The sequence below is a fragment of the Dipodomys spectabilis genome, unplaced genomic scaffold (assembly GCF_019054845.1).
Source record: "Dipodomys spectabilis isolate Male_0828 unplaced genomic scaffold, ASM1905484v1 ptg000141l, whole genome shotgun sequence".
Taxonomy (NCBI): Eukaryota; Metazoa; Chordata; class Mammalia; order Rodentia; family Heteromyidae; genus Dipodomys; species Dipodomys spectabilis.
Window position 1 is genome coordinate 5,180,170 of NW_024870818.1, and position 26,463 is coordinate 5,206,632.

Here is a 26,463-nt window from a genome sequence, read left to right on the forward strand (position 1 = left end):
TCCAGGTTATAATAAAACAAATTGGTATAAGAGACTTGGTGGGGGGCTGGGAAGGTGGCTCAGTGGTAGAGTGCTTGCCTTGCATGCCTGAGGCCCTGGGTTCAATTCCTCAGCACCACATAAGCAAAAAGAAAAAAGCCAGAAGTGGCGCTGTGGCTCAAGTGGTAGAGCGCCAGCCTTGAGCTGAAGAGCTGAGGGACAGCGCCCAGACCCAGAGTTCAGGCCCCACGACCGGACCCAAAAAAAAAAAAAAGAGACTTGGTGGGGGCTGGAAATGGCTTATTGGTAGTGCTTGAAGCCCTGGGTTCGCCTCTTCAGAACCACATAAACAGAAAAGGCTGGCAGTGGTGCAGTGGCTGAAATGATAGTGTGCTATCCTTGAGGAAAAGACGCTCAGGGACAGTGGCCAGGCCCTGAGTTCAAGTCCCAGGACTCACCCCCCCTCCAAAAAAAAATACCGATTTTGGAATCTTAAAAGCTTAAAATAATTTCTTTTGTTAGGTTTATATGATAGAAACTAATAGTGAATTTTAACTTCACAGATGCTTCCCTTAAATACTAATATTCGACTTGCATACTCAAATGGAAAAGATGACGAACAGAACTTTATTCAAAATCTCAGTTTATTTCTCTGCACCTTTCTGAAAGAACATGGTCAACTTATAGAGAAAAGACTCAATCTCAGGGAAACACTCATGGAGGTAAACTTTGTGGATTCTTGGTACCTGAAAATTGATACATTATAAAAGCAGCTCTAAACATGTGCCTTCAAAGATGTATAAAGCTTTGAGAGTTCTTAACTTGTGCATTATAAGCCATTACTTGCTTTTGTGTTTTCTATAAAGCTAAGAATAAACATTTACAATCAAACTTAGATTTTTAACAACTTGGTGACAAACTCCTGTGAATAGTAAGTGTGTGAAGAAAGAAATTTTAAAGCCACCGTGGGCCACATAGTGTAAGACAGTGTCTTAAAATTAGATTCAATGCCAGGTGTTTACGCCTGTAATCCTAGCTACTTAGGAGGCTGAGATCTGAGGATCATAGTTCAAAGTCAGCCCCAGCAGGAAAGGACATGAGTTGGTTTTTTTGTTGTTCTTTTTTTGTCGGTTGTGGTGCTTGAACTCTACTTGGGTGCTATCCCTCAACTCTTCAGCTCAAGGCAAGCGCTCTACTGCTTGAGCCACAGCACCACTTCCAGTTTTCTGGTGGTTTATTGCAGATAAGAGTCTCATGGAATTCCTGCCTGGGCTGGCTTTGAACCACAATCCTCAGATCTTAGCCCCCTGAGTAGGCTAGGATTATAGGCGTGAGCCACCTGCGCCCGGCAGGACATGAGATTGATTTTTTGGGGGGTGGGGGGTTCCGGTTGTGGGGCCTGAACTCTGGGCCAGGGCGCTGTCCCTCAGCTCTTCAGCTCAAGGCTAGCGCTTTACCACTTGAGCCACAGTGCCACTTCCGGCTTTTTTTTTTTTTCATTTTGCTTATGTGGTACTGGGGAATTGAACCCAGGGCCTCATGCGTGCAAGGCAAGCGCTCTACCACTGAGCCACCTTCCCAGCCCAGGACATGAGATTTTTTATCTCCAGTTGACACCAGAAAAACAGAAGTGGTACTGTGGCACAAGTGGTAGAGTACTTACCTTGAGCTGAAGAGCTGAGGGACAGCGCCAAGGTCCAGAGTTCAAGCCCATGACTGTGACAAAAAAATAATAAATAGGTTTATAAGGTTATTTTTACCTTAAAAAAACAATGTGTTGAGTCGTTCCTGCCTACCATATCTCAAAAAGCAAGGTCAGCATAGTAGTACACATCTGTACTCCTAGTAGAATAGCAGGAAAATAGCTAATTTGAAGTCATCTTGAGCTACATATTAACGTGCTATCTCAAGCAAGTATAGAATGGTAAGGGCTGGAAAGTTGGCTCAGTGGTAGAGCGCTTGCCTTGCATGCCTGAGGCCCTGGGTTCGATTCCTCAGCACCACATAAGCAAAAAGAAAAAAGCCAGAAGTGGCGCTGTGGCTCAAGTGGTAGAGCGCTATCCTTGAGCTGAAGAGCTGAGGGACAGCGCCCAGGCCCAGAATAGAATGGTAAGAGAGAGCTTGGAATTGGTTACAGTGTGTTATAACAACTACTTAATGTCATTGATTTTATATGTAGGCCCTTCATTATATGTTGTTGGTATCTGAAGTGGAAGAAACTGAAATCTTTAAGATTTGTCTTGAATACTGGAATCATCTGGCAGCTGAACTCTATAGAGAGAGCCCATTTTCTACATCTGCTTCTCCATTGCTCTCTGGAAGTCAGCATTTTGATGTTCCTCCCAGGAGGCAGCTGTATTTACCCGTGTTATCAAAGGTGACAATAGAAAAGTGGTGTAATTTTTCTACTGCTTTAAATTTGAGCTAAGTAAAAATGATTTCACTAATGTTTCAATTAATAAACTGTAAAAGGTACCAGGCAACTTCTCAACAAGTGATGAATATGTACACTAGTTTAAGAGCTGTAGATCTCAAGGTATGGTCCCTGTGCCAGCATCATTATCACAATGACTCTCAGCCAACCTACTGAATCAATCTGAGAATGAGACATAGGAAACTGCTGTAAAATATGGTTTTAAAAAAAGCATTGCAAAGTTACATTAAAATTTTCCTTGATAGTTTAGCAGGGTGGCAGTGCCTTATACTCTTTGAAAACTTAGGATGTTGAGATCTGAGGATTAAAGTCAACCTGGGTAGCAATTCTGCAATTAACCAGCAAAATACAGAAGTTAGCCAGGCACCACTGGCTAGCACTTCTAATTTTAGCTCATGTAGAAGTTGAAGTCTGAGAATTGCATTCAAACCCAGCACAAGCAAGAAAGTCCATGTGACTCTTAACTCCAATTAACAAAGATCCAGAAGTGAAGCAGTGACTCTAGTGGTAGAGAACCAGCCATGAAGGAAAAAGCTAAGGAACAGGATCTAGGCCATGTATTATGCCTCGGTAGGGGCACCAAAAACAGAAAGTAGAGGTCGGCTACATGGGGTAGAATACTGGTCTTGAGTGAAAAATAAAAGTCAAGAGCATGAGTCTGGGAGTTCAGACATCAGTACTGGCACACATACAGACAAAAAGTTTTTTAATAGTTTATTTTTGTGAGAATGATTTTGGTTTAGTATGGTAAAAATATAAGTGTACACCTTAAGTATCTTCTCTGAATCCTGCAGTTGCAAATGTCTAACAGATTTTTCTTGATTGTTTTATTTATGAATAGGTTCGTTTATTGATGGTTAGTCGAATGGCTAAACCAGAGGAAGTACTGGTTGTAGAAAACGATCAGGGAGAAGTAGTGAGAGAATTCATGAAAGATACAGATTCCATAAATTTGTATAAGAATATGAGAGAGACATTAGGTAAGTTAGAAAATACTGTTAATTTAACCTGTACCTTTCTGCACATATTCATAAGTGGAAATACTTCTTAGGCTTAGTGATATTTGCCTAAATCTTGTAGTAGCAATGTTTATTAATAAAACACTGTTAACCTTCAGTAAAAAAGTTTTTGTGACACATTGTTATGCTTGGTAATATTTGGAATCTTTCCTTTTTTGTAGTTTACCTTACTCATCTGGATTATGTAGATACAGAAAGAATAATGACTGAGAAACTTCACAATCAAGTGAATGGTACAGAGTGGTCTTGGAAGAATTTGAATACGTTATGTTGGGCAATAGGCTCCATTAGTGGAGCAATGCATGAAGAGGATGAAAAACGGTTTCTTGTTACTGTTATAAAGGTATGTGACAAATATGTAAGAAATAGCATTAAGTAGAAATTTTTTATCATGTAAAGCCTAAATTTGTTTCCTTTTGCAGGATCTATTAGGATTATGTGAACAGAAAAGAGGCAAAGATAATAAAGCAATTATTGCATCAAATATCATGTACATAGTAGGTCAATATCCAAGATTTTTAAGAGCTCACTGGAAGTTTTTGAAGACAGTAGTTAACAAGCTGTTTGAATTCATGCATGGTAAATTTCTTCTTTCAGTTTTTGTTTTTTAAATTGTGTTAAATTTTGTAGAAAAAAATACATACATTTTTGTTTTGTTAGAGACCCATGATGGAGTGCAGGACATGGCTTGTGATACTTTCATCAAAATAGCTCAAAAATGCCGCAGGCATTTCGTTCAGGTTCAGGTTGGAGAAGTGATGCCGTTTATTGATGAGATTTTAAACAACATTAACACTATAATTTGTGATCTTCAGCCTCAGCAGGTATGTGATACATAAGCTAGCATTAAGGTAGCTATACTAATGGCAATAGAATGCCATATTGTACCATTCAAGTGTTTCTGGGAGAAATTTTAATAATGAGCCAATAACTTAGATAAGTTTATTAATTAGGCTTTTAGCCTACATCAATTTTAGTATTTTAAGATGTATATATATATATGTGTGTGTGTGTGTGTGTGAAAGTTAAAATACGTCTTTTAAAAATAGGTTCATACATTTTATGAAGCTGTGGGATACATGATTGGTGCACAGACAGACCAAACAGTCCAAGAACATTTGATAGAAAAATACATGCTACTCCCTAATCAAGTGTGGGATAGTATAATCCAGCAGGCAACCAAAGTAAGTTATTTTTTTAAGTTCTAAAGAAGTTGAATAGTAGTTATGATTTCAGTATTTTGAGTTTGTATGTGTTTGGTGGGACTGTTGGAGCTCAAGAATTTTTTTATGGTATTGAGGTTTTTTTTTTAATTGTGTACCAGAGGGGTTACAATTCCATGGGCAAGATAATGAGTACATTTCTTTTTTGGGGGGGGGGGGGTCCAGTCGTGGGGCCTGAACGCTAGGCCTGGGTGCTGTCCTTCAGCTCTTCAGCTCAAGGCTAGCACTCTACCACTTGAGCCACAGCGCCACTTCTGGCTTTTTATTTTTCTGCTTATGTGGTGCTGAGGAATCGAACCCAGGGCCTCATGCATGCAAGGCAAGCGCTCTACCACTGAGCTACCTTCCCAAACATGAGTACATTTCTTATCAAGCATTGTTGCCTCCTCCTTTGTTTCCCCTTCCCATCCTTTCCCAATGGTATTGAGTTTTGAGCTCAGTTTGTTGTGGTTGTGGTGGTTGGTCATGGGGCTTGGGTACTGTCCCTGTGCTCTTCAGCTCAAGGCGAGTGCTCTAACACTTAGCCACAGCGCCACTTCCCGTTTTTTAGTGGTTTGTTGGAGATAAGAGTCTCACAGACTTAACTGTCCATGCTGGCTTTGAACTGTGATCCTCAGATCTCAGCCTCCTGAGTATCTAAGATTACAGGTGTGAGTCACCAACGCCGGCTGTCAGTTTTGTTCTTGCTATCCATGAGCTATGCTGTTAAGCATGTTTCTTCAGCCCTTTTTATTTTAATAATTTTTTCCCCCTCAGTCCTGGGGCTTGAACTCAGTGCCTGAGCACTGTCCCTGAGCTAATATTGCTCAAGGCTAGCACTCTACCACTTTAGCCACAGTGCCACTTTCCGACTTTTTATGGGTATGTGGTAATGAGGAATTGAACCCAGGGCTTCATGTATGTTAGGCAAGCATTCTACCACTAAGCCACATTCCCAGCTTCTCATAATTTTTGAGATATGATCTCATATTTTGTGAAGAGCCTTCCGCTGTCTACCTCTTTACTAGCTAGGATTGCATGTATAAGCTACTACCAGAGCCTGAATGATCTTAATACTTAAGATCATACATGCTTTTTTTTTTTTGGTCGTTGGGCTTGAACTCACGCAGACTTTTCTGCCAGGGATGATGGCTTTGAACTGTGATCCTCAGATCCTGAGTAGCTAGGATTACAGGCGTGAGCCACCAGCGCCCGGCTTATATGTGCTTTTTATGTGTGATCTTACACAATTAAAACATTGAAGGTTTTGTTGATTCTTTTTTCATATTTTGATCTTAAAATGATAATATATCATTCTGTTCTTAGAATGTATCATTCCTTTGTTTATGGTACTGAGGATTGATGGCTAGGATTTACATAAAAAGCTCATGCTCTCCTACTGAGTTACAACCCAACCTTAAAGGTGGATTTCGTATTTGTTTTTATCATTTAGTCTGGAAGTAGGACAGTAGTTTGGGATAAAAATGGCATTCTTTTTTTGGTCGGTTGGGGGGTTGAACTTAGGGCCTGGGCACTGTCCCTGTGCTCTTCAGCTCAAGGCGAGAGCTCTACTGCTTGAACCCCAGTGCCACTTCCGGTTTTCTAGAGGTTTATTGGAGATAAAGAGTCTCATGGACTTTCCTGCCCAGGCTTGCTTTGAACCGTGATCCTCAGATCTAAGTCTCCTGAGTAGCTAGGATTACAGGCGTGAGCCACCAGCGCCCTGCTCTTAATAATTACATGGATAATTCTCATGGTATAAATTGTATTTTTTTTTTCTCCTGCAGAATGTGGACATACTGAAAGATCCAGAAACAGTTAAGCAGCTCGGTAGCATCTTAAAAACAAATGTGAGAGCTTGCAAAGCTGTTGGACATCCCTTTGTAATTCAGCTTGGAAGAATTTATTTAGATATGCTTAATGTATATAAGTGCCTCAGTGAAAATATTTCTGCAGCTATCCAAGCTAACGGTAGGTGATTCTGAAAACGATAGAATTCTATATACCATCAGTTCCGTCTTCATTGATATAGCTCATAATTTCAGTGATTCTTAAACATTTAAAACTGGAATTCCCAAATGTCAGGTATCCAAGGCAGCCTCTAAACAACTGTAATAACTTTTTTTCTTTAAAGGTTAGTCTTAGACTGGGCGACAGTGGCTCATTCCTGTTATCTTAGCTTCTCAGGAGGCTGAGATCTGAAGATTGTGATTGGAAACCAACTAGGGCAAGTTAAGTCCCTGAGCCTCTTATATCCAATAAACCACCAGAAAACTGGAAGTGGCACTATGGTTCAAGTGGTAGAGCACTTGCCTTGAGCTGAAGACAGGGACAGCTCCTGGGTCCAAAGTTCAAGCCTCAGGACTGACTTAAAAAAAAAATTAAGTCTTGGTACAGGAAGGACGGAGTATAACTGAGCTCATTGTAAAGTGATTGCTTATCATAAACAGAACCTCTAGGCAGGGAAGATGGCTCAGTGGTAGAGCGCTTGCCTTCATGCCTGAGGCCCTGGATTCGATTCCTCAGCACCACATAAGCAAAAAGAAAAAAGCCGGAAGTGGCACTGTGGCTCAAATGGTAGAGCGCTAGCCTTGAGCTGAAGAGCTGAGGGACAGTGTTCAGGCCCCACGACTGGACCCTAAAAAAAAAACCAGAACCTCTATTCTTTGTCTCCCCCCCATTAGTCTAAAACTTATTTTTTCTGATAAATTCTATAAAAATCTAGTGACTGCAATATACCTAGTAATAGTTGTATGTTAATGATTAAATTAGATTTACTCAATTGTTTTAGGTGAAATGGTTACAAAGCAACCGTTGATTAGGAGTATGCGAACAGTAAAAAGGGAAACATTAAAGTTAATATCTGGTTGGGTGAGTCGATCCAATGATCCACAGATGGTAAGTGAAATAATGTTTTGTATTTTTGTTCTTTGATAATAGTGCATTCTATAGAAAATGAAGTATCTATACTGATTTTGCAGATTTCAGCACTGTTGGATTACTTTCATGCTGAAATACTTATTCCATTTTCCAAAACTATTTGTTACACACTATTGTGGGTAGTGATGTGGCACTTTTTTTGGCTGATGACACTACTTGGGCTTGAACTGGGATCTTGAGCTCATACTTCTGACTGGCACTCTACCACTTGATCCACGCCTCTACTTTTCGCTTTTTGCCGAATCTGAGATAAGACTTGGATTTCGCCAATTCACACCTGTGATCCTAGCTACTCAGATCTGAAGATTGTCAGAAGTGGAGTGGTAGACCAAGTGTTAATGTACTACCTTTGAGCTAAAAAATAGCTCAGGGACAGCACCCAGAATCCTGTAAAGCCTCAGGTTGACTGGCCAAAAAAATAATTTTTTTTCTAAGTCTTTTGTTCTGATTCCAGAAAGGGACATAGTTTTCATAAACTAAAACCATTTCAACTTGGGAAAGGTATAAATTACTTTTTTTGGTTGGTCGTAGAGCCTGAATTGGGCCTGAGCACTGTCCCTCAGCTCTTCTACTCAAGTCTAGCGGTCTACCACTTGAGCCACAGCTCCACTTCCAGCCTTTTCTGCTTATGTGGTGCCAGCCCATACATTTAAGTATTATTTAAATAATATCAAGTATTATTTTCATGTCTTTGCCATAACTTGAGCCTTGGGAAATTACAAAGGAAAAAAATCCAATCCTATTGTCATTGCTGTTGGGAAATAAGATTTTTACTTGTATTTTGTCCCACAGCGTGCCAGAACCAAACCCATGACCTCTTGAAAGTTCTAGGCACAGCAGCACGGAAAGTAGCTCAGTGGTAGAGTGCTTGCCTTGCATGCATGAGACCTGGGTTCCATTCCTTAGCACCACATAAGCAGAAAAAGCTGGAAGTGGTACTGGGCTCAAGTGGTAGAGCTCTAGCATTAAGCGGAAGAGCTGAGGGACAGCACCCAGACCCAGAGTTCAGGTCCCAAGACTGGCAAAAAAAAAAAAAAAAAAAAAAAGAAGTTCTAGGCACATGATCTATGATTGGAATTACATCCTCACCTCAAACTTCTATAATTTAAAATTTTTCTTTGTAGAAGGTCTAGGAATAACATTATTATTTTTTTTCTTTTTGTTGGTCATGGGGCTTGAACTCAGCCTGAGTGCTGTCCATGCCCTCTTAGGTCAAGGCAAGCACTCTACCACTTGAGCCAAAATGTCACTTCCAGTTTACTCGTGGTTAACTGCGGCTTCAGAGTCTCATGGACTTTCCTTGTCTTGGCTGGCTTTAAATCAAAATCCTTAGATCTCAGCATTCTGAGGAGCTAGGATTATAAGCATGAGTTACTTGAAGCACCTAGCTTGACATTATTTTTGTTTGATAAACATTTTACCAATTTGCTCATGCCTGTAAGCCTAGCTGCTCAAAAGATCTGAAGGACTGGTTCAAAGCCAGCCTTGGCAAAAAGTTCAGAGACTCTATGTCCACTTAACTACCAGAAAACCAGAAGTGGCAATGTGGTTCAAAGTGGTAGACCACTCAAAAACAGCTCAAGGGCAGCACCTAGTTCTTGAGTTAAAGCCCCACGACTGACAACAACTATTAATAATTTTAAAACTTTACCAGTAGTATTCATTATATTAAAAATCATGAAGAATGTGTCCACTGGTTAGGTGGATTCTTGGTTCTTTACAATATCCATTTAAGAAATTGACAGTTATTCTTACAACTGAACAGGATGCCAACAATCCTCTTGTTTTTTTCTTTTGGTCATAATTTAACATATTACTTGGTATGGAATTGCTTTTTCTTGAAGCCACTTAATTTTAGCCTCTTGATTTAATTAAGGTGAGAATGTATTTGAACTATGCTGTGTGTGTGACCTTTCTCAATTATAGTGTGTATTTTCCTGCTTCAGCTTAGAGATAATAGTTATTGAAATGAACTTCAGGAAATGGAAACAAAAGTTTTTTTCTTTTTGTCTTGTTTATCTGTGTTTGGGCAGGATAAGGGGAGTATAGAAATAGAGGGACAAAGTGAATGAATGCAGCAGTGGTACTCACTAGACACTTGAAAATGAACAATTTGTGGATGGGGGGAAAATGGGGAGAAAGTGAGGGAAAAGGTGACCTGTTTAAAAAAAAAATGTATTCTTTTTTTTCCTTTTTTTTTTCCTGTTGAACTCAAGGCCAGGGCACTATTCCTGAGCTATTTTGCTCAAGGCTACCTCTCTACCACAGCTCCACTTTAGGTTCTGGTTGTAAGTTAAGAGATAAGAGTCTTATGAGCTGGGTGCTGGTGACTCATGCCTGTAATCTTAGCTACTCAGGAGGCTGAGATCTGAGGATCAAGGTTCAAAGCCAGCTGGAGCAGGAAAGTCCGTCTGTGAGACTCTTAACTCCAGTTGACCACCAGAAAGCCAAAAGTGGTGCTGTGGCTCAAATGGTAGAGCTCTCACCTTGAGCTGAAGAGCTGACCGTGTTCAAGCCCCATGATTAGGAAACAAAAACATTATGGACTGCTTTGAATCACAATCTTCAGTTCTTAGCCTCCTGAATAACTTGGATTACAGGTGTGAGTCACCAGCACATGGCTAAGAAATGTACTCTTTTACCTAATATATGTAACTGTAATCCCTCTTCCCATCTCCTTTTTTTTGGGGGTGGGGGATCTGGTTGTGGGGCCTGAACTCTGGGCCTGGGTGCTGTCCCTCAGCTCAAGGCTAGCGCTCTACCACTTGAGCCACAGCGCCACTTCTGGCTTTTTTCTTTTTGTTTATGTGGTGCTGGGGAATCGAACCCAGGGCCTAATGCATTGCAAGGCAAGCGCTCTACCACCGAGCCACCTTCCCAGCCCCCCCATCTCCTTTTTTTTTTTGTTCTTTTTGGTTGTGGGGCCTGAATTCTGGGCCTGGGTGCTGTCCCTCAGCTCAAAGCCAATGCTCTTACCACTTGAGCCATAGCATCACTTCCAGCTTTTTTTGCCTCATACATGCAAGGCAAGTGCTCTACCACTGAGCCACCTTCCCAGCCCCTCCATCACCTTTATAATAACAAATAAAATTTTTTTTTAAAAGCTTGAACTTGGGAAAACCTTATAAAAGCGTATTTTTCCCATTTACTAAGGATTATACACCTAAATCTTAGAAGCACAGAATCCCCTAGTTGTTTTTATTACGAAATTTAGACCTTTAACAATTTTATTTTTAAACAGGTAGCTGAAAATTTTGTTCCTCCTCTGTTGGATGCAGTTCTCATTGATTACCAGAGAAATGTCCCAGCTGCTAGAGAACCAGAAGTACTTAGTACTATGGCCATTATTGTCAACAAGTTAGGGGGACATATAACAGCTGAAATACCTCAAATATTTGATGCTGTTTTTGAGTGCACATTGAATATGATAAATAAGGTAAGTGATTTACATGTGATTTGTATAGTGGTCGATTCTATGGTATAGCCTCTACTCTTTTAAAGTATAAATGACCTGAATTTATTACTATAATACTAGGGCACTGAAGTTAAGATTAATATTAACTATCAGTTACTAAATACTAGATAGAGAAGTAATCTTCAGTTTTGTGTTATTTTTGGTTTTGGTTTTGTGTGTGTGTGTGTGTGTGTGTGTGTCACTACTGAGTCTTGACTTTTTAATCAAAGCTGGCACTCTACCACTTAAATCATACTTCCACTTTTAGTGGGGTTGAACTGGATTTGTCTCGGATTTGTCTGCCCCATCTGGCTTGGAACTGGGATCCTCTGGTCTCAGCTTCCTGGATGATTAAGATTAAAGGTGTGGGACTGGCAAGGTGGCTCAGTGGTAGAGCGCTTGCATGCATGAGGCCCTGGGTTCGATTCCTCAACACCACATAAGCAAAAAGAAAAAAGCTGGAAGTGGTGCTGTGGTTCAAGTGGTAGAGCGCTAGCCTTGAGCTGAAAAGCTGAGGAACAATGCCCAGGCCCAGAGTTCAGGCCCCACGACTGGACCCCCCAAAAAAAACAACAAAAGATTAAAGGTGTGAGCCATTGACAGCTAGCCTTTTGTTTTTTGCATTTATTCCATTTGTTCATTCATGTGTAATACATTGTACTTTCATCTTGAAAAGTTTGAGCTTACCTTTGAAATGATTGACTTGTGGGATTCTTGTTTGTACTAAATTAAAATTTGCCTCTTTCCTCCCATTTAGCATGAGTAAGCCATTTAGATATTTGTTCTTACCATTTTTTAGGATTTTGAAGAATATCCTGAACACAGAACGAACTTTTTTTTACTACTTCAGGCTGTCAATTCTCATTGTTTCCCAGCCTTCTTAGCTATTCCACCTGCACAGTTTAAACTTGTTTTGGATTCTATTATCTGGGCTTTCAAACATACTATGAGGAATGTTGCTGATACAGGTAAGTATATAGAATAGGTATACTTTTGTTTGTTAGCCTACTCAAAAACTATGTAATAGGTCCCTTTCTCATCCATTCATTCTGAGGTTTTAGTTATTTGGAGTCAACCAGGGTCCTAATATATTAATGGAAAACTCCGAATTAAAAAATTCTCGGGCTGGGAAGGTAGTTCAGTGGTAGAGCGCTTGCCTTGCATGCATGAGGCCCTGGGTTCATTCCTCAGCACCACATAAGCAAAAAGAAAAAAGCCAGAAGTGGTGCTGTGGTTCAAGTGGTAGAGCGCTAGTCTTGAGCTGAAGAACTGAGGGACAGTGCCCAGACCCAGAGTTCAGGCCCCACGACCAGACACCCCCCCCCCCCCCCCAAAAAAAAAAATTCTCCACCATTCTGAATAGCATGCTTAAATCACAGACATAATGTAACCCTTTTGCCTAGTCTGTTTATTCTGCACTTGTATGCTGTATTTATCTTTACATAGTTGTACAAAGGGATTACCATATTCAACAAATCAGTTTAAATATAATTCTTCTTGGTCAATATTGCCTCATTCATCATTCTCCCATTCCTCCCAACTTAACCCCTCTTCTCACTTATTTTCTTGTTAGATATCTCTATGAAATCAACTACGGCTCCAGCATTTCAGTATTGGTTGTGCCAATTATTGTTAATCATTTTTTTCCTGTGACTACTTTATAAACTTATAGATATGTGTTGGTTCAATATTGTCCTCCATTTTAGGATCTCACAAGGGGCTTTGGAAAGTATCCTTCTCTAATAGGAAGGGGGGAACTACTACATATATATATATATATACACATTAGTAGTTGTACACTTATAAATTGGTTGATATAATTTTTTTGTAATGTCTTTGAATAAATGAATTATGTGGATGTCTAAAAGTAATTCAGTCAAGTGTTCTAGAGCAGGTCCCTAGGCAAAATAGAATCAATCCCCCCCCCCTCCCCCTCAAGATCAGGAGTCAAACTCAGTACCTAACTCTTTCGCTCACTGGCCAGCACTCTACTGAGACGTATGTCCAGCCCTAAGAAAAGTCTTATTAATTCAAGATGGGCAGACATTACTAAAGTTCCATATCCTCAAATGATTGTTCCTTTGTCCCCTATATACTTTTCCTTTATAGCACTGAATCAGCAAGGGATAGATATAAAGGAACATCCCAGTACAATTGTAGTAACAATGAAAACGTGTTAGTAATCAATACAAAAGCATGTTTGGGAACATACATATATGTTTAGCCTAAAGTTTCAGAAATAGTAGTAGGAGGGTAGTGTAATGGTTATAAATTACTTAGCTTTTAAACTGGCATTGATTGTAGGTGTATTCCATAACTTATTCAAGATTTAGGTTATTAATTGGTCCTAATCAAAAAAGGCGAATAGGATACAACTTGTAATCCTAACTAGATTCTTAGATCTGGAGGATGGGGGGATTGAAGCCAACCCTAGCAGAAGTCTTCAAGACTCCAGTCTCCTATAGCCCAGCAAAAGGTTTGACTGGAGGACTGGTTCAGATGGTTACATCAGCCTAATAGAAGAAAGTGGAGTGAGGACACCGAATTAAAGGCTCATAAAAAAGTTTTGAGTTAGATTATGAGAATACTTTAGTGAATGTTTATCAGTTTATATGTTTATCAGTCTAATTATCTTTGTAACTTTTTTAGGCTTACAGATACTTTATACACTCTTACAAAATGTTGCACAAGAAGAAGCTGCAGCTCAGAGTTTCTATCAGACTTATTTTTGTGATATTCTTCAGCATATCTTTTCTGTTGTAACAGACACCTCACATACTGCTGGTAAGGATTTAAAACAATTGAAATATCAAGTGTCCTAAATTGTTAAATTTCATATTAGGGTTATTAATTTTCTTCTCATCAACAGGTTTAACAATGCATGCGTCGATTCTTGCATATATGTTTAATTTGGTTGAAGAAGGAAAAATAAGTACACCATTAAATCCTGGAAATCCAGTTAACAACCAAATGTTTATTCAGGAATATGTGGCTAATCTTCTTAAGTCTGCATTCCCTCATCTACAAGAGTAAATAATTTTTTAAACGCATTATTTAAATTTAAAAATTGCTACTTCAGTGTTCTGGGATCAAAACTTTTAAAATAACTAAATGTTCAATTTTTAAGGATGATTAATCTTTGTGTTTTGATTTGCAGTGCTCAAGTAAAACTCTTTGTGACTGGGCTTTTCAGCTTAAATCAAGATATTCCTGCTTTCAAGGAACATCTGAGGGATTTCTTAGTACAAATAAAGGTATCTATTTTTTTGCAGGAGTAAAAATAATAAGTCTAAGTGTAAACATTTAATTTTATCAGTACTAGTCATTTGAGCTGGGTGGCTGGCATCTCACACTGGTAATCCTAGCTTACTGGGGGGTAGAGGGGACCGGGGGATAAGATTTGAGAATCACAGTTGGAATCCAATGGAGGCAGGAAAAGGGAAGAAAATTAGTCATTTGATTTGCAGTATAAATCAGTTCATTTCAAAATAATGTATAGTGTTAGAGATCAAAGTATGAGACCCATTAATGAAGAGTTAATATTGAATTAAGACATTGAATTAAACATTGAATTAAGACAAGAAAGAAGATTGGATGAGGCCATGAAGAGGGTGCTGTTTTGAAGACTTGGGCAGTTTTGTGTTTGTTTTTATTTGCTTGCTGTTTTTGTTTGGTTATTGCTGGGTTTTAAATAAGGGCTTTGCACATGTCAGGCATGTGCTTTGACATTTCAGCCACACCACCAGCCCTTGAAATCTTGTTAATATAATTGTAGATTATTTAAGTGTTCATTGCAGTACTGTGATTGAAATTGCTAGGCTTAGATTTTCAGGTATTGTTTTGAACCCATGGCCTTGTACATGCTGTGTAAGCACTCAGCTATAGAATTAGCTCCCTAAGTATTGATGTTTTGTAACCCAGACTGGCCTTGAACTACAGGTCACAGGACTATACATGACTGACAATTGTTTGACAGGGTCATGTTGCCCTTTCTGGTATCAAACTCCCTGGTTTAAGCAGCTTACTTGTCTCTTACTTTCAAAGTTATACCGCACTCTTCTTTTCTATTATATAATTCAAGTAACACTTTTATTTGCTGTCTTTTTGTGTTGCTGGTGAGTAAGTTGAGGGCCTTGTATGTAGTAAGTAGTAAGCACTTTACCATTAAGCAACGTCCCCAACCCAAGGATTTAGAACAGAGGAGCAATTGGTTAACCTTTGTTTTGTAGGTTCTGCCATCTGAGCCGCCAAGTTTCCAGCCCCTGTTGGCTTTAGCTGTTTAGTCTGGTTTTGTCTGAATCAACCTAATGACAATCCTACTTAGACCTTACATATAACTGGTATGAGAGGCACATGAAACAATGCCCACATTTTATTGGTTGAAATGAGGCCTCAATAACTTTTTATATGTGTGTGCAGGCATATATGTGATCACACCATGCCTCTTTGGTAACTTAGTCCCCCACCTCAAGTTTGGTGCAGTAATTTAAAGGCTGGCTTATGAATAATTTGTTTCTTTGTAAATTTGTAAATGACATTTTTATTACTAATTTTTTTTCACCCACAAAGGCTTAATGAAAGTTTTTATATTGACATTTGAACTGTCTATTTTCATAGGAGTTCGCAGGTGAAGACACATCTGATCTGTTTTTGGAAGAAAGAGAAACAGCTCTTCGACAGGCTCAAGAAGAGAAACATAAACTTCAAATGTCTGTCCCTGGCATACTTAATCCACATGAAATTCCAGAAGAAATGTGTGATTAAAATCTGAAGTCATGCTGGGTATTTTTTCTCTGCAGCACTTGTTTGCAGAAGAAAATAGCATCTGGATATTTGTCGACCAAAATGATGCCAATTTGTAAATTAAAATGTCACCTAGTGGCCCTTTTTCTTATGTGTTTTTTGTATAAGATTTTCTGTGAAATATCCTTCCATTGTTTAAGCTTTTGTTTTGGTCATCTTTAGTTTGCATGAAGTTGAAAAAAATTAAGGCATTTTTTAAACTTTTACTTCATGCCCATTTTGTGGCAGGGCTAGGGGGAGGAAGCAAATTCGATTTGAACATATTCTTGTAAATTCTAAAGCAAAATTACACAATTTTTCTTGGAAACAATACCAGTTTTAATTAGGGAGTATTTTCTCTAGCCTGATTTTCAGTCTAGAAGAAAAAGCAATGAGTAAAACAAATAAAAGGATTACAGTGCTGCATTGTCTGAAGTTAGCACCTCTTGGACTGGATTGTCTGTCTAGAGTACATGTATTACAAGTCTGTACGGCAAATTTGCAGCAAGATCATGTGCATATCATCCCATTGTAAAGCGACTTCAAAAATATGGGAACATGGTTAGTTATTTTTACAGAGTTCTTTTTGTTTTTGTGTGTGTGTGCTGTCGCTTGTCGACAACAGCTTTTTGTTTTCCTCAATGAGGAGTGTTGCTCATTTGTGAGCCTTCATTAACTCAAAGTGAAATGGTTAAAAATATTTATCCTGTTAGAATAGGCTGCATCTTTTTAACAACTCATTAAAAAAAAAAAAAACAAAATAAAACTCTGGCTTTTGAGATGACTTATACTAATTTACATTGTTTACCAAGCTGTAGTGCTTTAAGAACACTACTTAAAAAGCAAAATAAACTTGGTTTACATTTATTTTCCCTTTATTGGCTCAGAATTATTTTGTATTAATGAGAGATTGTGTTTAACCATGGAAAAAAACTTTTTTTTTTTTTTTGTCGGTCATGGGACTTGAACTCTGGGCCTACTCACTGTCCCTCAGCTCTTCAGCTCAAGGCAAGTACTCTACTACTTGAGCCACAGCACCACTTCCAGTTTTCTGGTGATTAATTGGAGATCAATTAAGAGTCTCACAGATTTTCCTGCCTGGGCTGACTTTGAACCTCCATCCTTAGATCTCAGCCCTCCTGAATAGCGAGGATTATAGGTGTGAGCCACTGCCACTGCTCCATGGAAACATTTTTAAATGAAGTTTGATTCTTGGCTCACAAGTAATACCTTTTTCTTTTGGTTGGTCATGGGGCCTGAACTCTGGGCCTGGGCGTTGTCACTCAGCTCTTCAGCTCAAGGCTAACATTCTCACCACTTGAGCCACAGCATCACTTACAGCTTTTTCTGCTTATGTGGTGTCGAGGAATCGAACCCAGGGTCTTATGCATGCGAGGGAGGCAAGCACTCTACCACAGAGCCACATTCCCTGCCCTTTTTGTTTTTTTGGTGCTGTCCCTGAGCTTTTGCTCAAGGTAGTGCTCGATCATGTGAGCCACAGCTCCACTTTCAGCTTTTCTGAGCAGTTTGTTGGAGGTAGAGTCACATGGACTGTCCTGATGGGATTGGCTTCTAACCACAATCTTCAGATCTTGGCCTCCTGAGTAGCTAGGATTACAGGTGTGAGCCACCAGCACCTGGCTTCAAGTAATGTTTCTAAAGAGCTAATGGTTGTACAAAGTGAACATGTTCCTCAGAATATTCTACTTCTTGGGGTAGGTGGGTTGTACCTATAGGGTTCTACCCTATAGGACAAATAAATCCCTCTATTTGGCCTAGCTTTGCCAAGCAGCTTCAGGTAGGATTCAGAATTCAATCTAGGACTTTTTTTTTTTTAAAGCAACACAAACATTAACAGTATATACTATCACAGGCCAAATAGTCCTTGGAGGTAAAAGGCTTTTCATCTCTGTAGATTTGCCAATAACCATTTCTTATCCTCTGGTTTAATTCTGATTACAGATAGTGTAACAAACTACACAATAGGTTTAGAACAATGACAGGTATATGGAACTCTTACATATGTTCCTAATTCACAAAACTCTTAGGTATAGCATTCAACAAGCTTGATGACCTGGAGGATTGTGCAGTTCTAAGCCAACACAAAGGGAAAAGTCTTAAGTAACTAGCCAAAAGCAGGACTGGGGCTCAGGCCTGTAATCCTAGCTACTCAGGAGACTCAGGTCCGAGGATGATTGCAGAAATCCCCTAAGACTTAACCAATTACCCCAAAAGCCAGAAGTGGCTTTATGGCTCAAAATGGTAGAGCAATGTACTAGAGCACAAAAGCTCAGGAGACAGTCCGTTTCCTGAGTTCAAATCTCAGCACTGACACAAAACAGGGCTGGAGTCTCAAGTGGTGTACTACTAGCCAAAAGTTCAGTTACTCCTTAAAAATAGAATATCCTTAAGCACACCTTTGGGGGAAGGAGGCAAGAGAAGATTCTGTATTGAATCAAACTAAAAAGGCTCACTGCTAGCAAGGTTCTTGGTGCCATGACTACTATTCAATAGCCTCTGAACTACAGTGGCTTTTCTTTGGAACTAGGAGTCAAACCGAAAACCTCATATGTGCTGTGACAATGCTCTGCCAACTGCACTAAATCTGAAGATTTAGTAACATTCTTGTAACTTAGGTTAGCTTATTTTGAAATAGAAATGTATTGACAGCTATGGATTAACCAGTGCCACAGGTTTACTTTTGGTGCAGAAATTCTGGCAATGGAACTTGACCACAATGAAGCTCCAACAATTTTTCTGGTAGTGGGGCTTGAATTTGGTCTAGCTCTGTCCCTTAGCTTTTTCTTTCAAGTCAAGTGCTCCAGCACTTGAGCCACAGCTCATTCTATATCATAGCTTTAATACAGCTGGGTGATTCATACCTGTAACTTAGCTACTCAGAAGGCTGAGATCAGAAGTTCATGGTTTAAAGACGCCTGGGCAAGAAAGTCAGTGAGCCTTTACAATAAACTACTGAAGTGGAGCTGTGTGGTTCAAGTGGTAGAGCACTATCCTTGAGGACAAAAGGCAGAGAGCCCAGGCCCTGACTTAAAATCTAGGGGCAGCTCCCTCCTTCCCAAACACAAAATACTTAGCCATATATTGGCTCTTTGTGTGTGTGTGTGCGTGCGTATGCACGTGTACACTTCCTAGCTTGGCCTGGGGCTTGACTTGGCATGGGTACTGAGTTGGTCTGGCTTTGAACCTAGATCCTCATATCTCAAGCCTCCTGAGTACATAGGATAATAGGTTTGAGCCACCTACTCCTGACTATATTGGCATTAATTTAAAAACAAAAATGTTCATGCCTAGCAAGCATAAAATCCTGAGTTTCAACACTACCATCTACTCCCACCCCAGAAGAAGAAAACAATTTGAAGATGTAATCCACTGGAGGAGCACTTGCCTAGTATGCTCAAATATACAAGGTCTGGGTTCCATCTCCAACACCACAGGAATATTGCAACACAGTAAAATTTGTAATTAAAAAATTAGAATAAAGTAAACAATAAACCAAGTAGCATACTACTGTAAGCATTCAGGAAGCTGAAGAATAGAGTAGTTCTAGGCCAATGTGGGCTAGTTACATAGTGAGACTGTCTCAAAAAAAAAAAAGATTCCATGTTACAGCTGGGCAAAGTTCAAATAGCTAGTCAGGAGGATACAATCCTGCCATCCAAGCTATGGTGGGGAGCAAAAAATAGGAAGATCATGGCCCAGACAAAACAAAGACTCCATCTCAAAAGGGCTGGACATACGCCTCAGTGATAGAGTACCTGCCTAGTAAGTGTGAAGTTCTGAATTCAAACGCCAGTACTGCCAAAACATAAAAGGAATATGTTAAATAACTATTCTCTTTCCTACAGGTTATTTTTCCCTCAGCAATTTGTGATACCTTTTTATTTTAATTTTTTAAAATTATTTTACTATTATTAGACAGTGGTTAGTTTTTAAATGACTATTATTAAGATTGTACAGAAGGGGAGGCAGGGAAGGGGAAACAAAGGAGGAGGCTACAATGCTTGATAAGAAATGTACTCATTATCTTGCCCATGTAATTGTGACTCCTCTGTACAGTATTTTCACACACACAAAAAAAGATTGTACAGAGGGGTTACAGTTCCATAAGTCACATAAAAAGTACATTTTTTTTTCCTTGTGGTTGGTTGTGGGGTTTGAACTCAGTGCCTAAGTGCTGTCCTTGAGCCCTTTTGCTCAAGGATAGCACTTTGTCAGTGAGCCACCACTCCACTTTTGGAGTTGTTAGCTGGAGATACAAGTCGCATGGGGATTTTTCTGCCTGGGTTGGCTTCGAACCTCAGTCCTCATTTGGTATCTCCACAGGTGTGAGCCACTGCTCCCAGGTGTGAGTACAATTCTTAAGACAATGTCACTCCTTCCTTCACTTTCCTACAGTTTTCCCCTCACGTCCCTGCCCACAAGTTGAAGAGTTCATTTTTTTACGTAGTGTATACTGAATACCACACTGCCCCATTTCTGTTCCCCTTTGCCCCCTCCACTTCAAAAAAGAAGACAAAATAACAAAAAAACGACCACCATCAGTAACAACAAAACATGTTTCGATTTCCTGGAATTTTTTTCAATGTAATTTTAATTAATGTGTTATACAGATGGAGTACCATTTCATAAGTCAGGTAGTGAGTACAATTCTTTTTTTTTTTTCTCGTTTTCTTTGTCAGTCGTGGGGTTTGAACTCTGGGCTTGGGCGCTGTCCCTGTGCTCTTCAGCTCAAGGTGAGCACTCAACCACTTAAGCCACAGCACCACTTCCGGTTTTCTAGTGGTTTATTGGAGTCTCATGGACTTTCCTGCCCGGGCTGGCTTTGAACCTCGATCCTCAGATCTCCAACTCCTGAGTAACTAGGATTACAGGTGTGAGCCACTGGCGCTCAGCATGAATACATTTCTTATTGTTCAGTGACACCCTTTCACTTTCCCCCTTTCTCTGCCTGTAAGTTGCATAGTTCATTTTCTATATACTGTCTACTAAGTGCTGTATCTACATTTTTTCACCTTTTTTCAAATTTTGCAGACCCCCTCAAAAGACAGAAACAACCCCAAAAGCAAGAACAAACACTACCATCACTAACGAACAAAAAAGTTTCCATTTCCTGGAATTGATAGAAATATAGGGCTGGGAATGTGGCTTAGTGGTAGAATGCATGAAGCCCTTGGTTTGTTTCTGTAGTACCACATAAACAGAAAATGTGGAAGTGGCAATGTGGCTCAAGTGGTAGAGTACTAGCCTTGAGCCAAAGAAGCTCAGGGACAGTGTCAGACCCTTGAGTTCAAACCCCCAGGACTGGCAAAAACAAAAAAACAAAAAACTATTTATACAAAATAAATAGTATTTCAGTTTTTTCTATTTTATTCCAAAGAGGTATGATAACTGATAAAATGTTTTTAGCATCAATATATCTACATACGTATATATATAGATAGATCTCTCTCTCTCTCTCTATATATATATATATCTCTCTCTATATATATATAGAGAGAGAGAGAGAGTGCTCATGCACGCACAAGGGCACACTTGCCACTTCTAGTTTTATATGGTAGTTTAGTGGAGGTAAGAGTCTTACAGGCTTTCCTGCCTGGCCTGGTTTCAAACTTTGATCCTCAGATCTTGTCCTTCTGTGCAGCTAGGATTACAGACATGAGCCACTGGTGCCTAGCTTTGGATATAATTTTGTTGGAACAGTGGAATACAGGTAAGAGTTGAAGAACAAAAATTAAAATTTCTGATAGAGGGGCTGGGGTTTAGCCCAGCAGAAGGGCACCCGCCCGGCATGCGCAAGGCCCTGGGTTCGGTCCTAAGCCCTGGGGGAAAAAAAATTTCTGATAGAGAGTTGGTACATGTATTTTAAAGTTTTATCATTTTGGGTGATTTTATTGTCATTAAAGGTTCCAATAACAAAATGGATGGATGAAGGACACTCTCCTGGGGGAAAAAAAGGAATAAAAGAACAAGATACAATAGCACAAATGAAATAAAAATCAGTGATTATTTTGGTTACAAAGTATATTACACCACTGTAAACTCCTAACAATGATAAATAGTATTTTAGATGTTCAGAGGAGTTATGCCTTTGGGTTCCTCCTCAAAGACTATCTTCCTTTAATCTGATTGTATTTTTTTCATTGCTAGAGATTGAATCTAGAGTCTTTTTGTCCTAGACCACAAATTTCGAAGACACAAAGTACAGAAACTGGAGTATGATAGAGGACAGCATTTATTTAGTGTTTCATGAATGGCTGCTACAAAGACATTTTATTTTTTTCATATTTTACATTTTTATCTTTGGTGTGTTTGCTAGGATCTTTCTAATCAGTTGAACATTTTAGTGTATACTCATGAAAAATTTGAACAAAGTGAGTGAAAACTCAATTTATCCTCATCCGTTACTGAGGCCCAGAAAAAAAGAATATAAATATCAAAAGTGAATTTAGGCCAGGTTCTAGTGGCTCATCCTAATTAGGCAGCAAGTAGAGATCTGAGAATTGCCATTCAAAGCCAGCCTGGGCAGAAAAGTTAAAGCCCCAGTACTGGTACAAAGAAAGAAAAAAATGAAAGAACGAAAGAAAGAGATTTTAAGCGAGGTGCCAGTGCTATAATTCTAGGTGCTTAGGAAGACCGACAGCTAAGGATCATAGTTTGAAGCTGGCCTTAGCAGGAAAGTCTGAGACTCTTTCCTCTAAATAACCAGCAAAAAGCCAGAAGCAGAACTCAAGTGGTAGAATTCCAGCCTTCAGCAATAAAGCTAAGGGGCAGTTCCCAGGTGCTGAGGTCAAGCCTTAGTATCAGTGTGCACACGTGTGCACACATACACACACACTAAGTAAAAATAGTGAATTTATTCAGCTAGGCATGTGTTAATCCCAACACTTGAGAGCCTGAGGAAGGAAGACTGGGAGTTTGAGGCCAGGTTGGGTTACATAGCAAGTTCTCTACCTGGGCTACATAGCGAAACCCTGTTTGAAAACAAAAAATATACAGAAGGTGAAACCATTTGGTATGTTGCTGAAGTGGTAGAGTTCAAACTTTATTATAAAAAGTGAACCCCTAATGTCATGGTATCTTCCAAACTTTTGTTTTCTACTGGACATGGGGCTTGAACTCAGGAACTGGGTGCTGTCCCTGTGTTTTTTCACTCAGGGTTAGCGCTCTACCACATTGAGCCACAGCACCACTTCTGGTTTTCTGGTGGTCAATTGGAGGTAAGTCTCATGGACTTTTCTGCCCAGGCTGGCTTTGAACCTTGATCCTCAGATCTCCCTGAGTAGCTAGGGATTACAGCTGTGAGCTACCACTGCTTAGCTGTCTTCCAAACTTTTCTGATGGACTGCAGGCTGCTAATATTTCATGAAATTCGAAACTGAGTTGGCAGTTATAAACTGACCACTAGAGTAGCATGAATCCCTGGAATTCCAAAGATGGGCAGGTTCAGGAAAACGTTGGTTGGGTAAATGTGAATTCAATTCTATACATGTTTAGGGTCTGCTAATTATGTATTGGGTCTTATTATTTGCTGCTTTTGCAAAGAATAAAAAATTGGGTCTTGTCCCTAGATATCTAGGCTCCCCAAAACCTAAAATCCTTTTTTTTTTTTGTCAGTCCTGGGGCTTGAACTGAGGACCTGGGCTTTGTCCCTGAGCGTCATTTGCTATCATTCTTCCACTTGAGACATAGTACCACTTCCAGTGTTTTCTGGTTATGCAGGGCTTCCTTCATGCTAGGCACTCTATCACTAAGCCACATTTCCAGCCTTGTCTCCACTTTCAAGTGTACTCTTCAAACTTGAAGCAAATTTTGTTTCATATTAGTATGCAGTTTCCCAGGCTGCAGTTATACTCAAGGGTAAAGGGCTGGATAATGAACACTTGTATTTCTCATGTTCCATATTTTCTGACTAACTTCTCTATTATCCTAGCAGTCATTCTTGGGATGACATCAAGACAAACTACTTTCTTCTTGTATCCTTGTCTCAGAATCTTGCTATTGAGGGGAGTGGGAAACACAAACCATGTCAGGCAATTATCCTCTTTCCTCATATTGGAGGTACCTATATGGAGCCACTATACACCACTAGTCTTAAGCAGCCTACCACTTTTTGTGTATATGTGTGTTCCTACAGGGGCTTGAGATCAGCAAGGGCCTTGAGCTCTTGCTCAGCCTTTTAGCTCATGGGCCGATGCTCTACAACTTAGTCTGGCATTTTGTCATTTAACTGGAAATAGTCTCTTAGACTTCTTTGCCTGGGCTGGCTTTGTACAGCAATCCTCAGTTCTCAGCCTTCTGAGTTGCTAGGATAACAGGAACCAGGTATCTAATTAGTCTCCCGTACCTCATGTCCTGCTTAACTAAGCATGTGGTCCACATGATTAGCATGAGTTTTTAAGCCACTGAGGTGGGTTTTTTTTTTTTTGTGCTGGAGTTTAAACCGTTGAGTTTAAGCCATTGTTGTTGTTCTTTTTCCTTTTCTTTGCTTTTTGTTTTTGGTGAGTTGTGGGGCCTGAACTCTGGGCCTGGACGCTGTTCCTCAGCTCTTCAGCTTAAGGCTAGTGCTTTACCACCGGAGCCACAGGGCCACTTCTGGCGTTTTCTGCTTAGGTGGTGCTGAGGAATGGAACCCAGGGCCTCATGGATGCAAAGCAAGCGCTCCACCTCTGTCACCTTCCTAGCTGCCCCTCCTCCTCTACTTTTTTTTACATGCTGGAGTTTAAACCCATGGTATTGTGTATTCTCTACTCCTGAGCTGGTGCTATACCACTTGAGCCACACCTCTATTTCCAGTTCTTTGCTAGTTAATAAGGTGAGAATCTGATGTCAGTTCAGAAAATCCCATCTCAAGTAACTAGGAAAACAGGTGTGAACCACTTTTATTTTTGAGAGGCGAGAGAGGAGGGAAGGAGGAAGGGAAAACTCATAAGCTCTGCTGCCTTGGTTTCTTGTTAGAACTGAAGGTCTACCTCAGCATTCCTGGTGTGTGTGTGTGTGGTACTGGGGTTTGAACTGTGTATAAGCACTTTATCAGTGAGTCATGCCACAAGTCCTAGTTTGTATTGGTTAATTTTGAAATAGGGTCTTTTTGTAAGTGGATGTATGTACTTAAACTCAGGGTTTTATGCGCTGGGTTGACTTTTTTGCTCACTGTTACCCCTTCAATACTTGGACTACATATCCAGATCTAGCCTTTTTTTTTTTTTGCCAGTTAACTGGCAAAAAAAGTTAAAAAAAAAAAAAAGTTAAAGTCTCTTGGATTTGTCTGTTTGGTCTGGCTCTTAACCTGAACCAGCAGCTACCAGCCTCCTGAATAGCTAGGACTACAGGTTTGAGCGATGGTTGTCAGATTTTTTTTTTTTTTTTTTTTGGGTCCGGTCGTGGGGCCTGAACTCTGGGCCTGGGCGCTGTCCCTCAGCTCTTCAGCTCAAGGCTAGTGCTCTACTACTTGAGCCACAGTGCCACTTCCGGCTTTTTTCTTTTTGCTTATGTGGCACTGAGGAATCGAACCCAGGGCCTCATGCATGCAAGGTAAGCGCTCTACCACTGAGCCACCTTCCCAGCCCCTGGTTGTCAGATTTTCCAACCCTGCTTCTTGCTATTTTGGAGATAAAGGCTCATGGACTATTCTGACTAGACTAGCATTGAACTTTGGTAACTTTTTTTTTTTCTTCGTTGTTGGTCGTGGGGCCTGGGCGCTGTCCCTGTGTTCTTCAGCTCAAGGCGAGCGCTCTACCGCTTGAGCCAAAGCACCACTTCCAGTTTTCTAGCGGGTTTATTGGAGATAAGAGTATCATGAACTTTCCTGCCCGGGCTGGCTCTGAACCGCGATCCTCAGATCTCAGCCTCCTGAGTGGCTAGGATTACAGGCATGAGCCACCGGGGCCTGGCTATTTTACAAATTTTTTTTTTTTTTGGGGGGGGGGGGGGGGTCGGTCATGGGGCCTGAACTCTGGGCCTGGGCGCTGTCCCTCAGCTCTTCAGCTCAAGGCTAGCACTCTACCACTTGAGCCACAGGGCCACTTCTGGCTTTTTTTTATATGGTGCTGAGGAATCGAACCCAGGGCCTCATGTATGCAAGGCAAGAGCTCTACCATTGAGCCACCTTCCCAGCCACTATTTTACAATTTGTTTTTTTGGGGGGGGGGTCTGGTCTTGGGGCCTGAATCTGGACCTGGGCAATGTCCCTTAGCTCTTCAGCTCAAAGCTAGCACTCTACCACTTGAGCCACAGCGCCACTTCCAGCTTTTTTCTTTTTGCTTATGTGGTGTTGAGGAATCAAACCCAGGGCCTCATGCATGCAAGGCAAGCGCTCTACCACTGAGCCACCTTCCCAGCCCCAGTTTTTGAAGTGTGAAATTCTACCATTTTTACTTAAGAGTTTACTGGGAAGGCTGAGCTTTTGTGTGCAAGGCTAGAGTCACAGGTCCACTTCTGGCTTTTTTGGTAGTAACTGGAGATAATTCCTGCCAAGTCTGTCTTTGAACTGCAATCCTCAGAATTTAGCTTCCTGAGTGGGTAGGATTATAGGCATGAACCACTGGTGCCTAGATACCATCTCAAAAGAAAAAGAAAGAATTGGGCACTAGTGGCTCATGCTGATAATCCTAGCTACTGAGAAGGCTGAGATCT

At 40.3% G+C, this 26,463-nt stretch overlaps 1 protein-coding gene across 2 annotated transcripts in view; it reads left to right on the top strand.

Annotated features, from left to right (window-relative positions):
- Xpo1 (exportin 1) overlaps nt 1–16,677 on the top strand; it is a 53,909-nt gene extending 37,232 nt beyond the window's left edge. For both annotated transcript variants that reach the window (XM_042691132.1, XM_042691134.1), the window contains exons 11-25: nt 543–701; nt 2,159–2,356; nt 3,255–3,393; nt 3,594–3,775; nt 3,855–4,011; nt 4,093–4,256; nt 4,482–4,616; nt 6,422–6,605; nt 7,426–7,532; nt 10,816–11,010; nt 11,828–11,996; nt 13,678–13,812; nt 13,898–14,057; nt 14,186–14,282; nt 15,646–16,677. In XM_042691132.1, the coding sequence (XP_042547066.1) occupies nt 543–701; nt 2,159–2,356; nt 3,255–3,393; nt 3,594–3,775; nt 3,855–4,011; nt 4,093–4,256; nt 4,482–4,616; nt 6,422–6,605; nt 7,426–7,532; nt 10,816–11,010; nt 11,828–11,996; nt 13,678–13,812; nt 13,898–14,057; nt 14,186–14,282; nt 15,646–15,792 (2,328 nt within the window). In that variant the 3' untranslated portion in view covers nt 15,793–16,677. The remainder of the gene's footprint in view (nt 1–542; nt 702–2,158; nt 2,357–3,254; nt 3,394–3,593; nt 3,776–3,854; nt 4,012–4,092; nt 4,257–4,481; nt 4,617–6,421; nt 6,606–7,425; nt 7,533–10,815; nt 11,011–11,827; nt 11,997–13,677; nt 13,813–13,897; nt 14,058–14,185; nt 14,283–15,645) is intronic.
- Nucleotides 16,678–26,463: the final 9,786 nt, after the last annotated feature.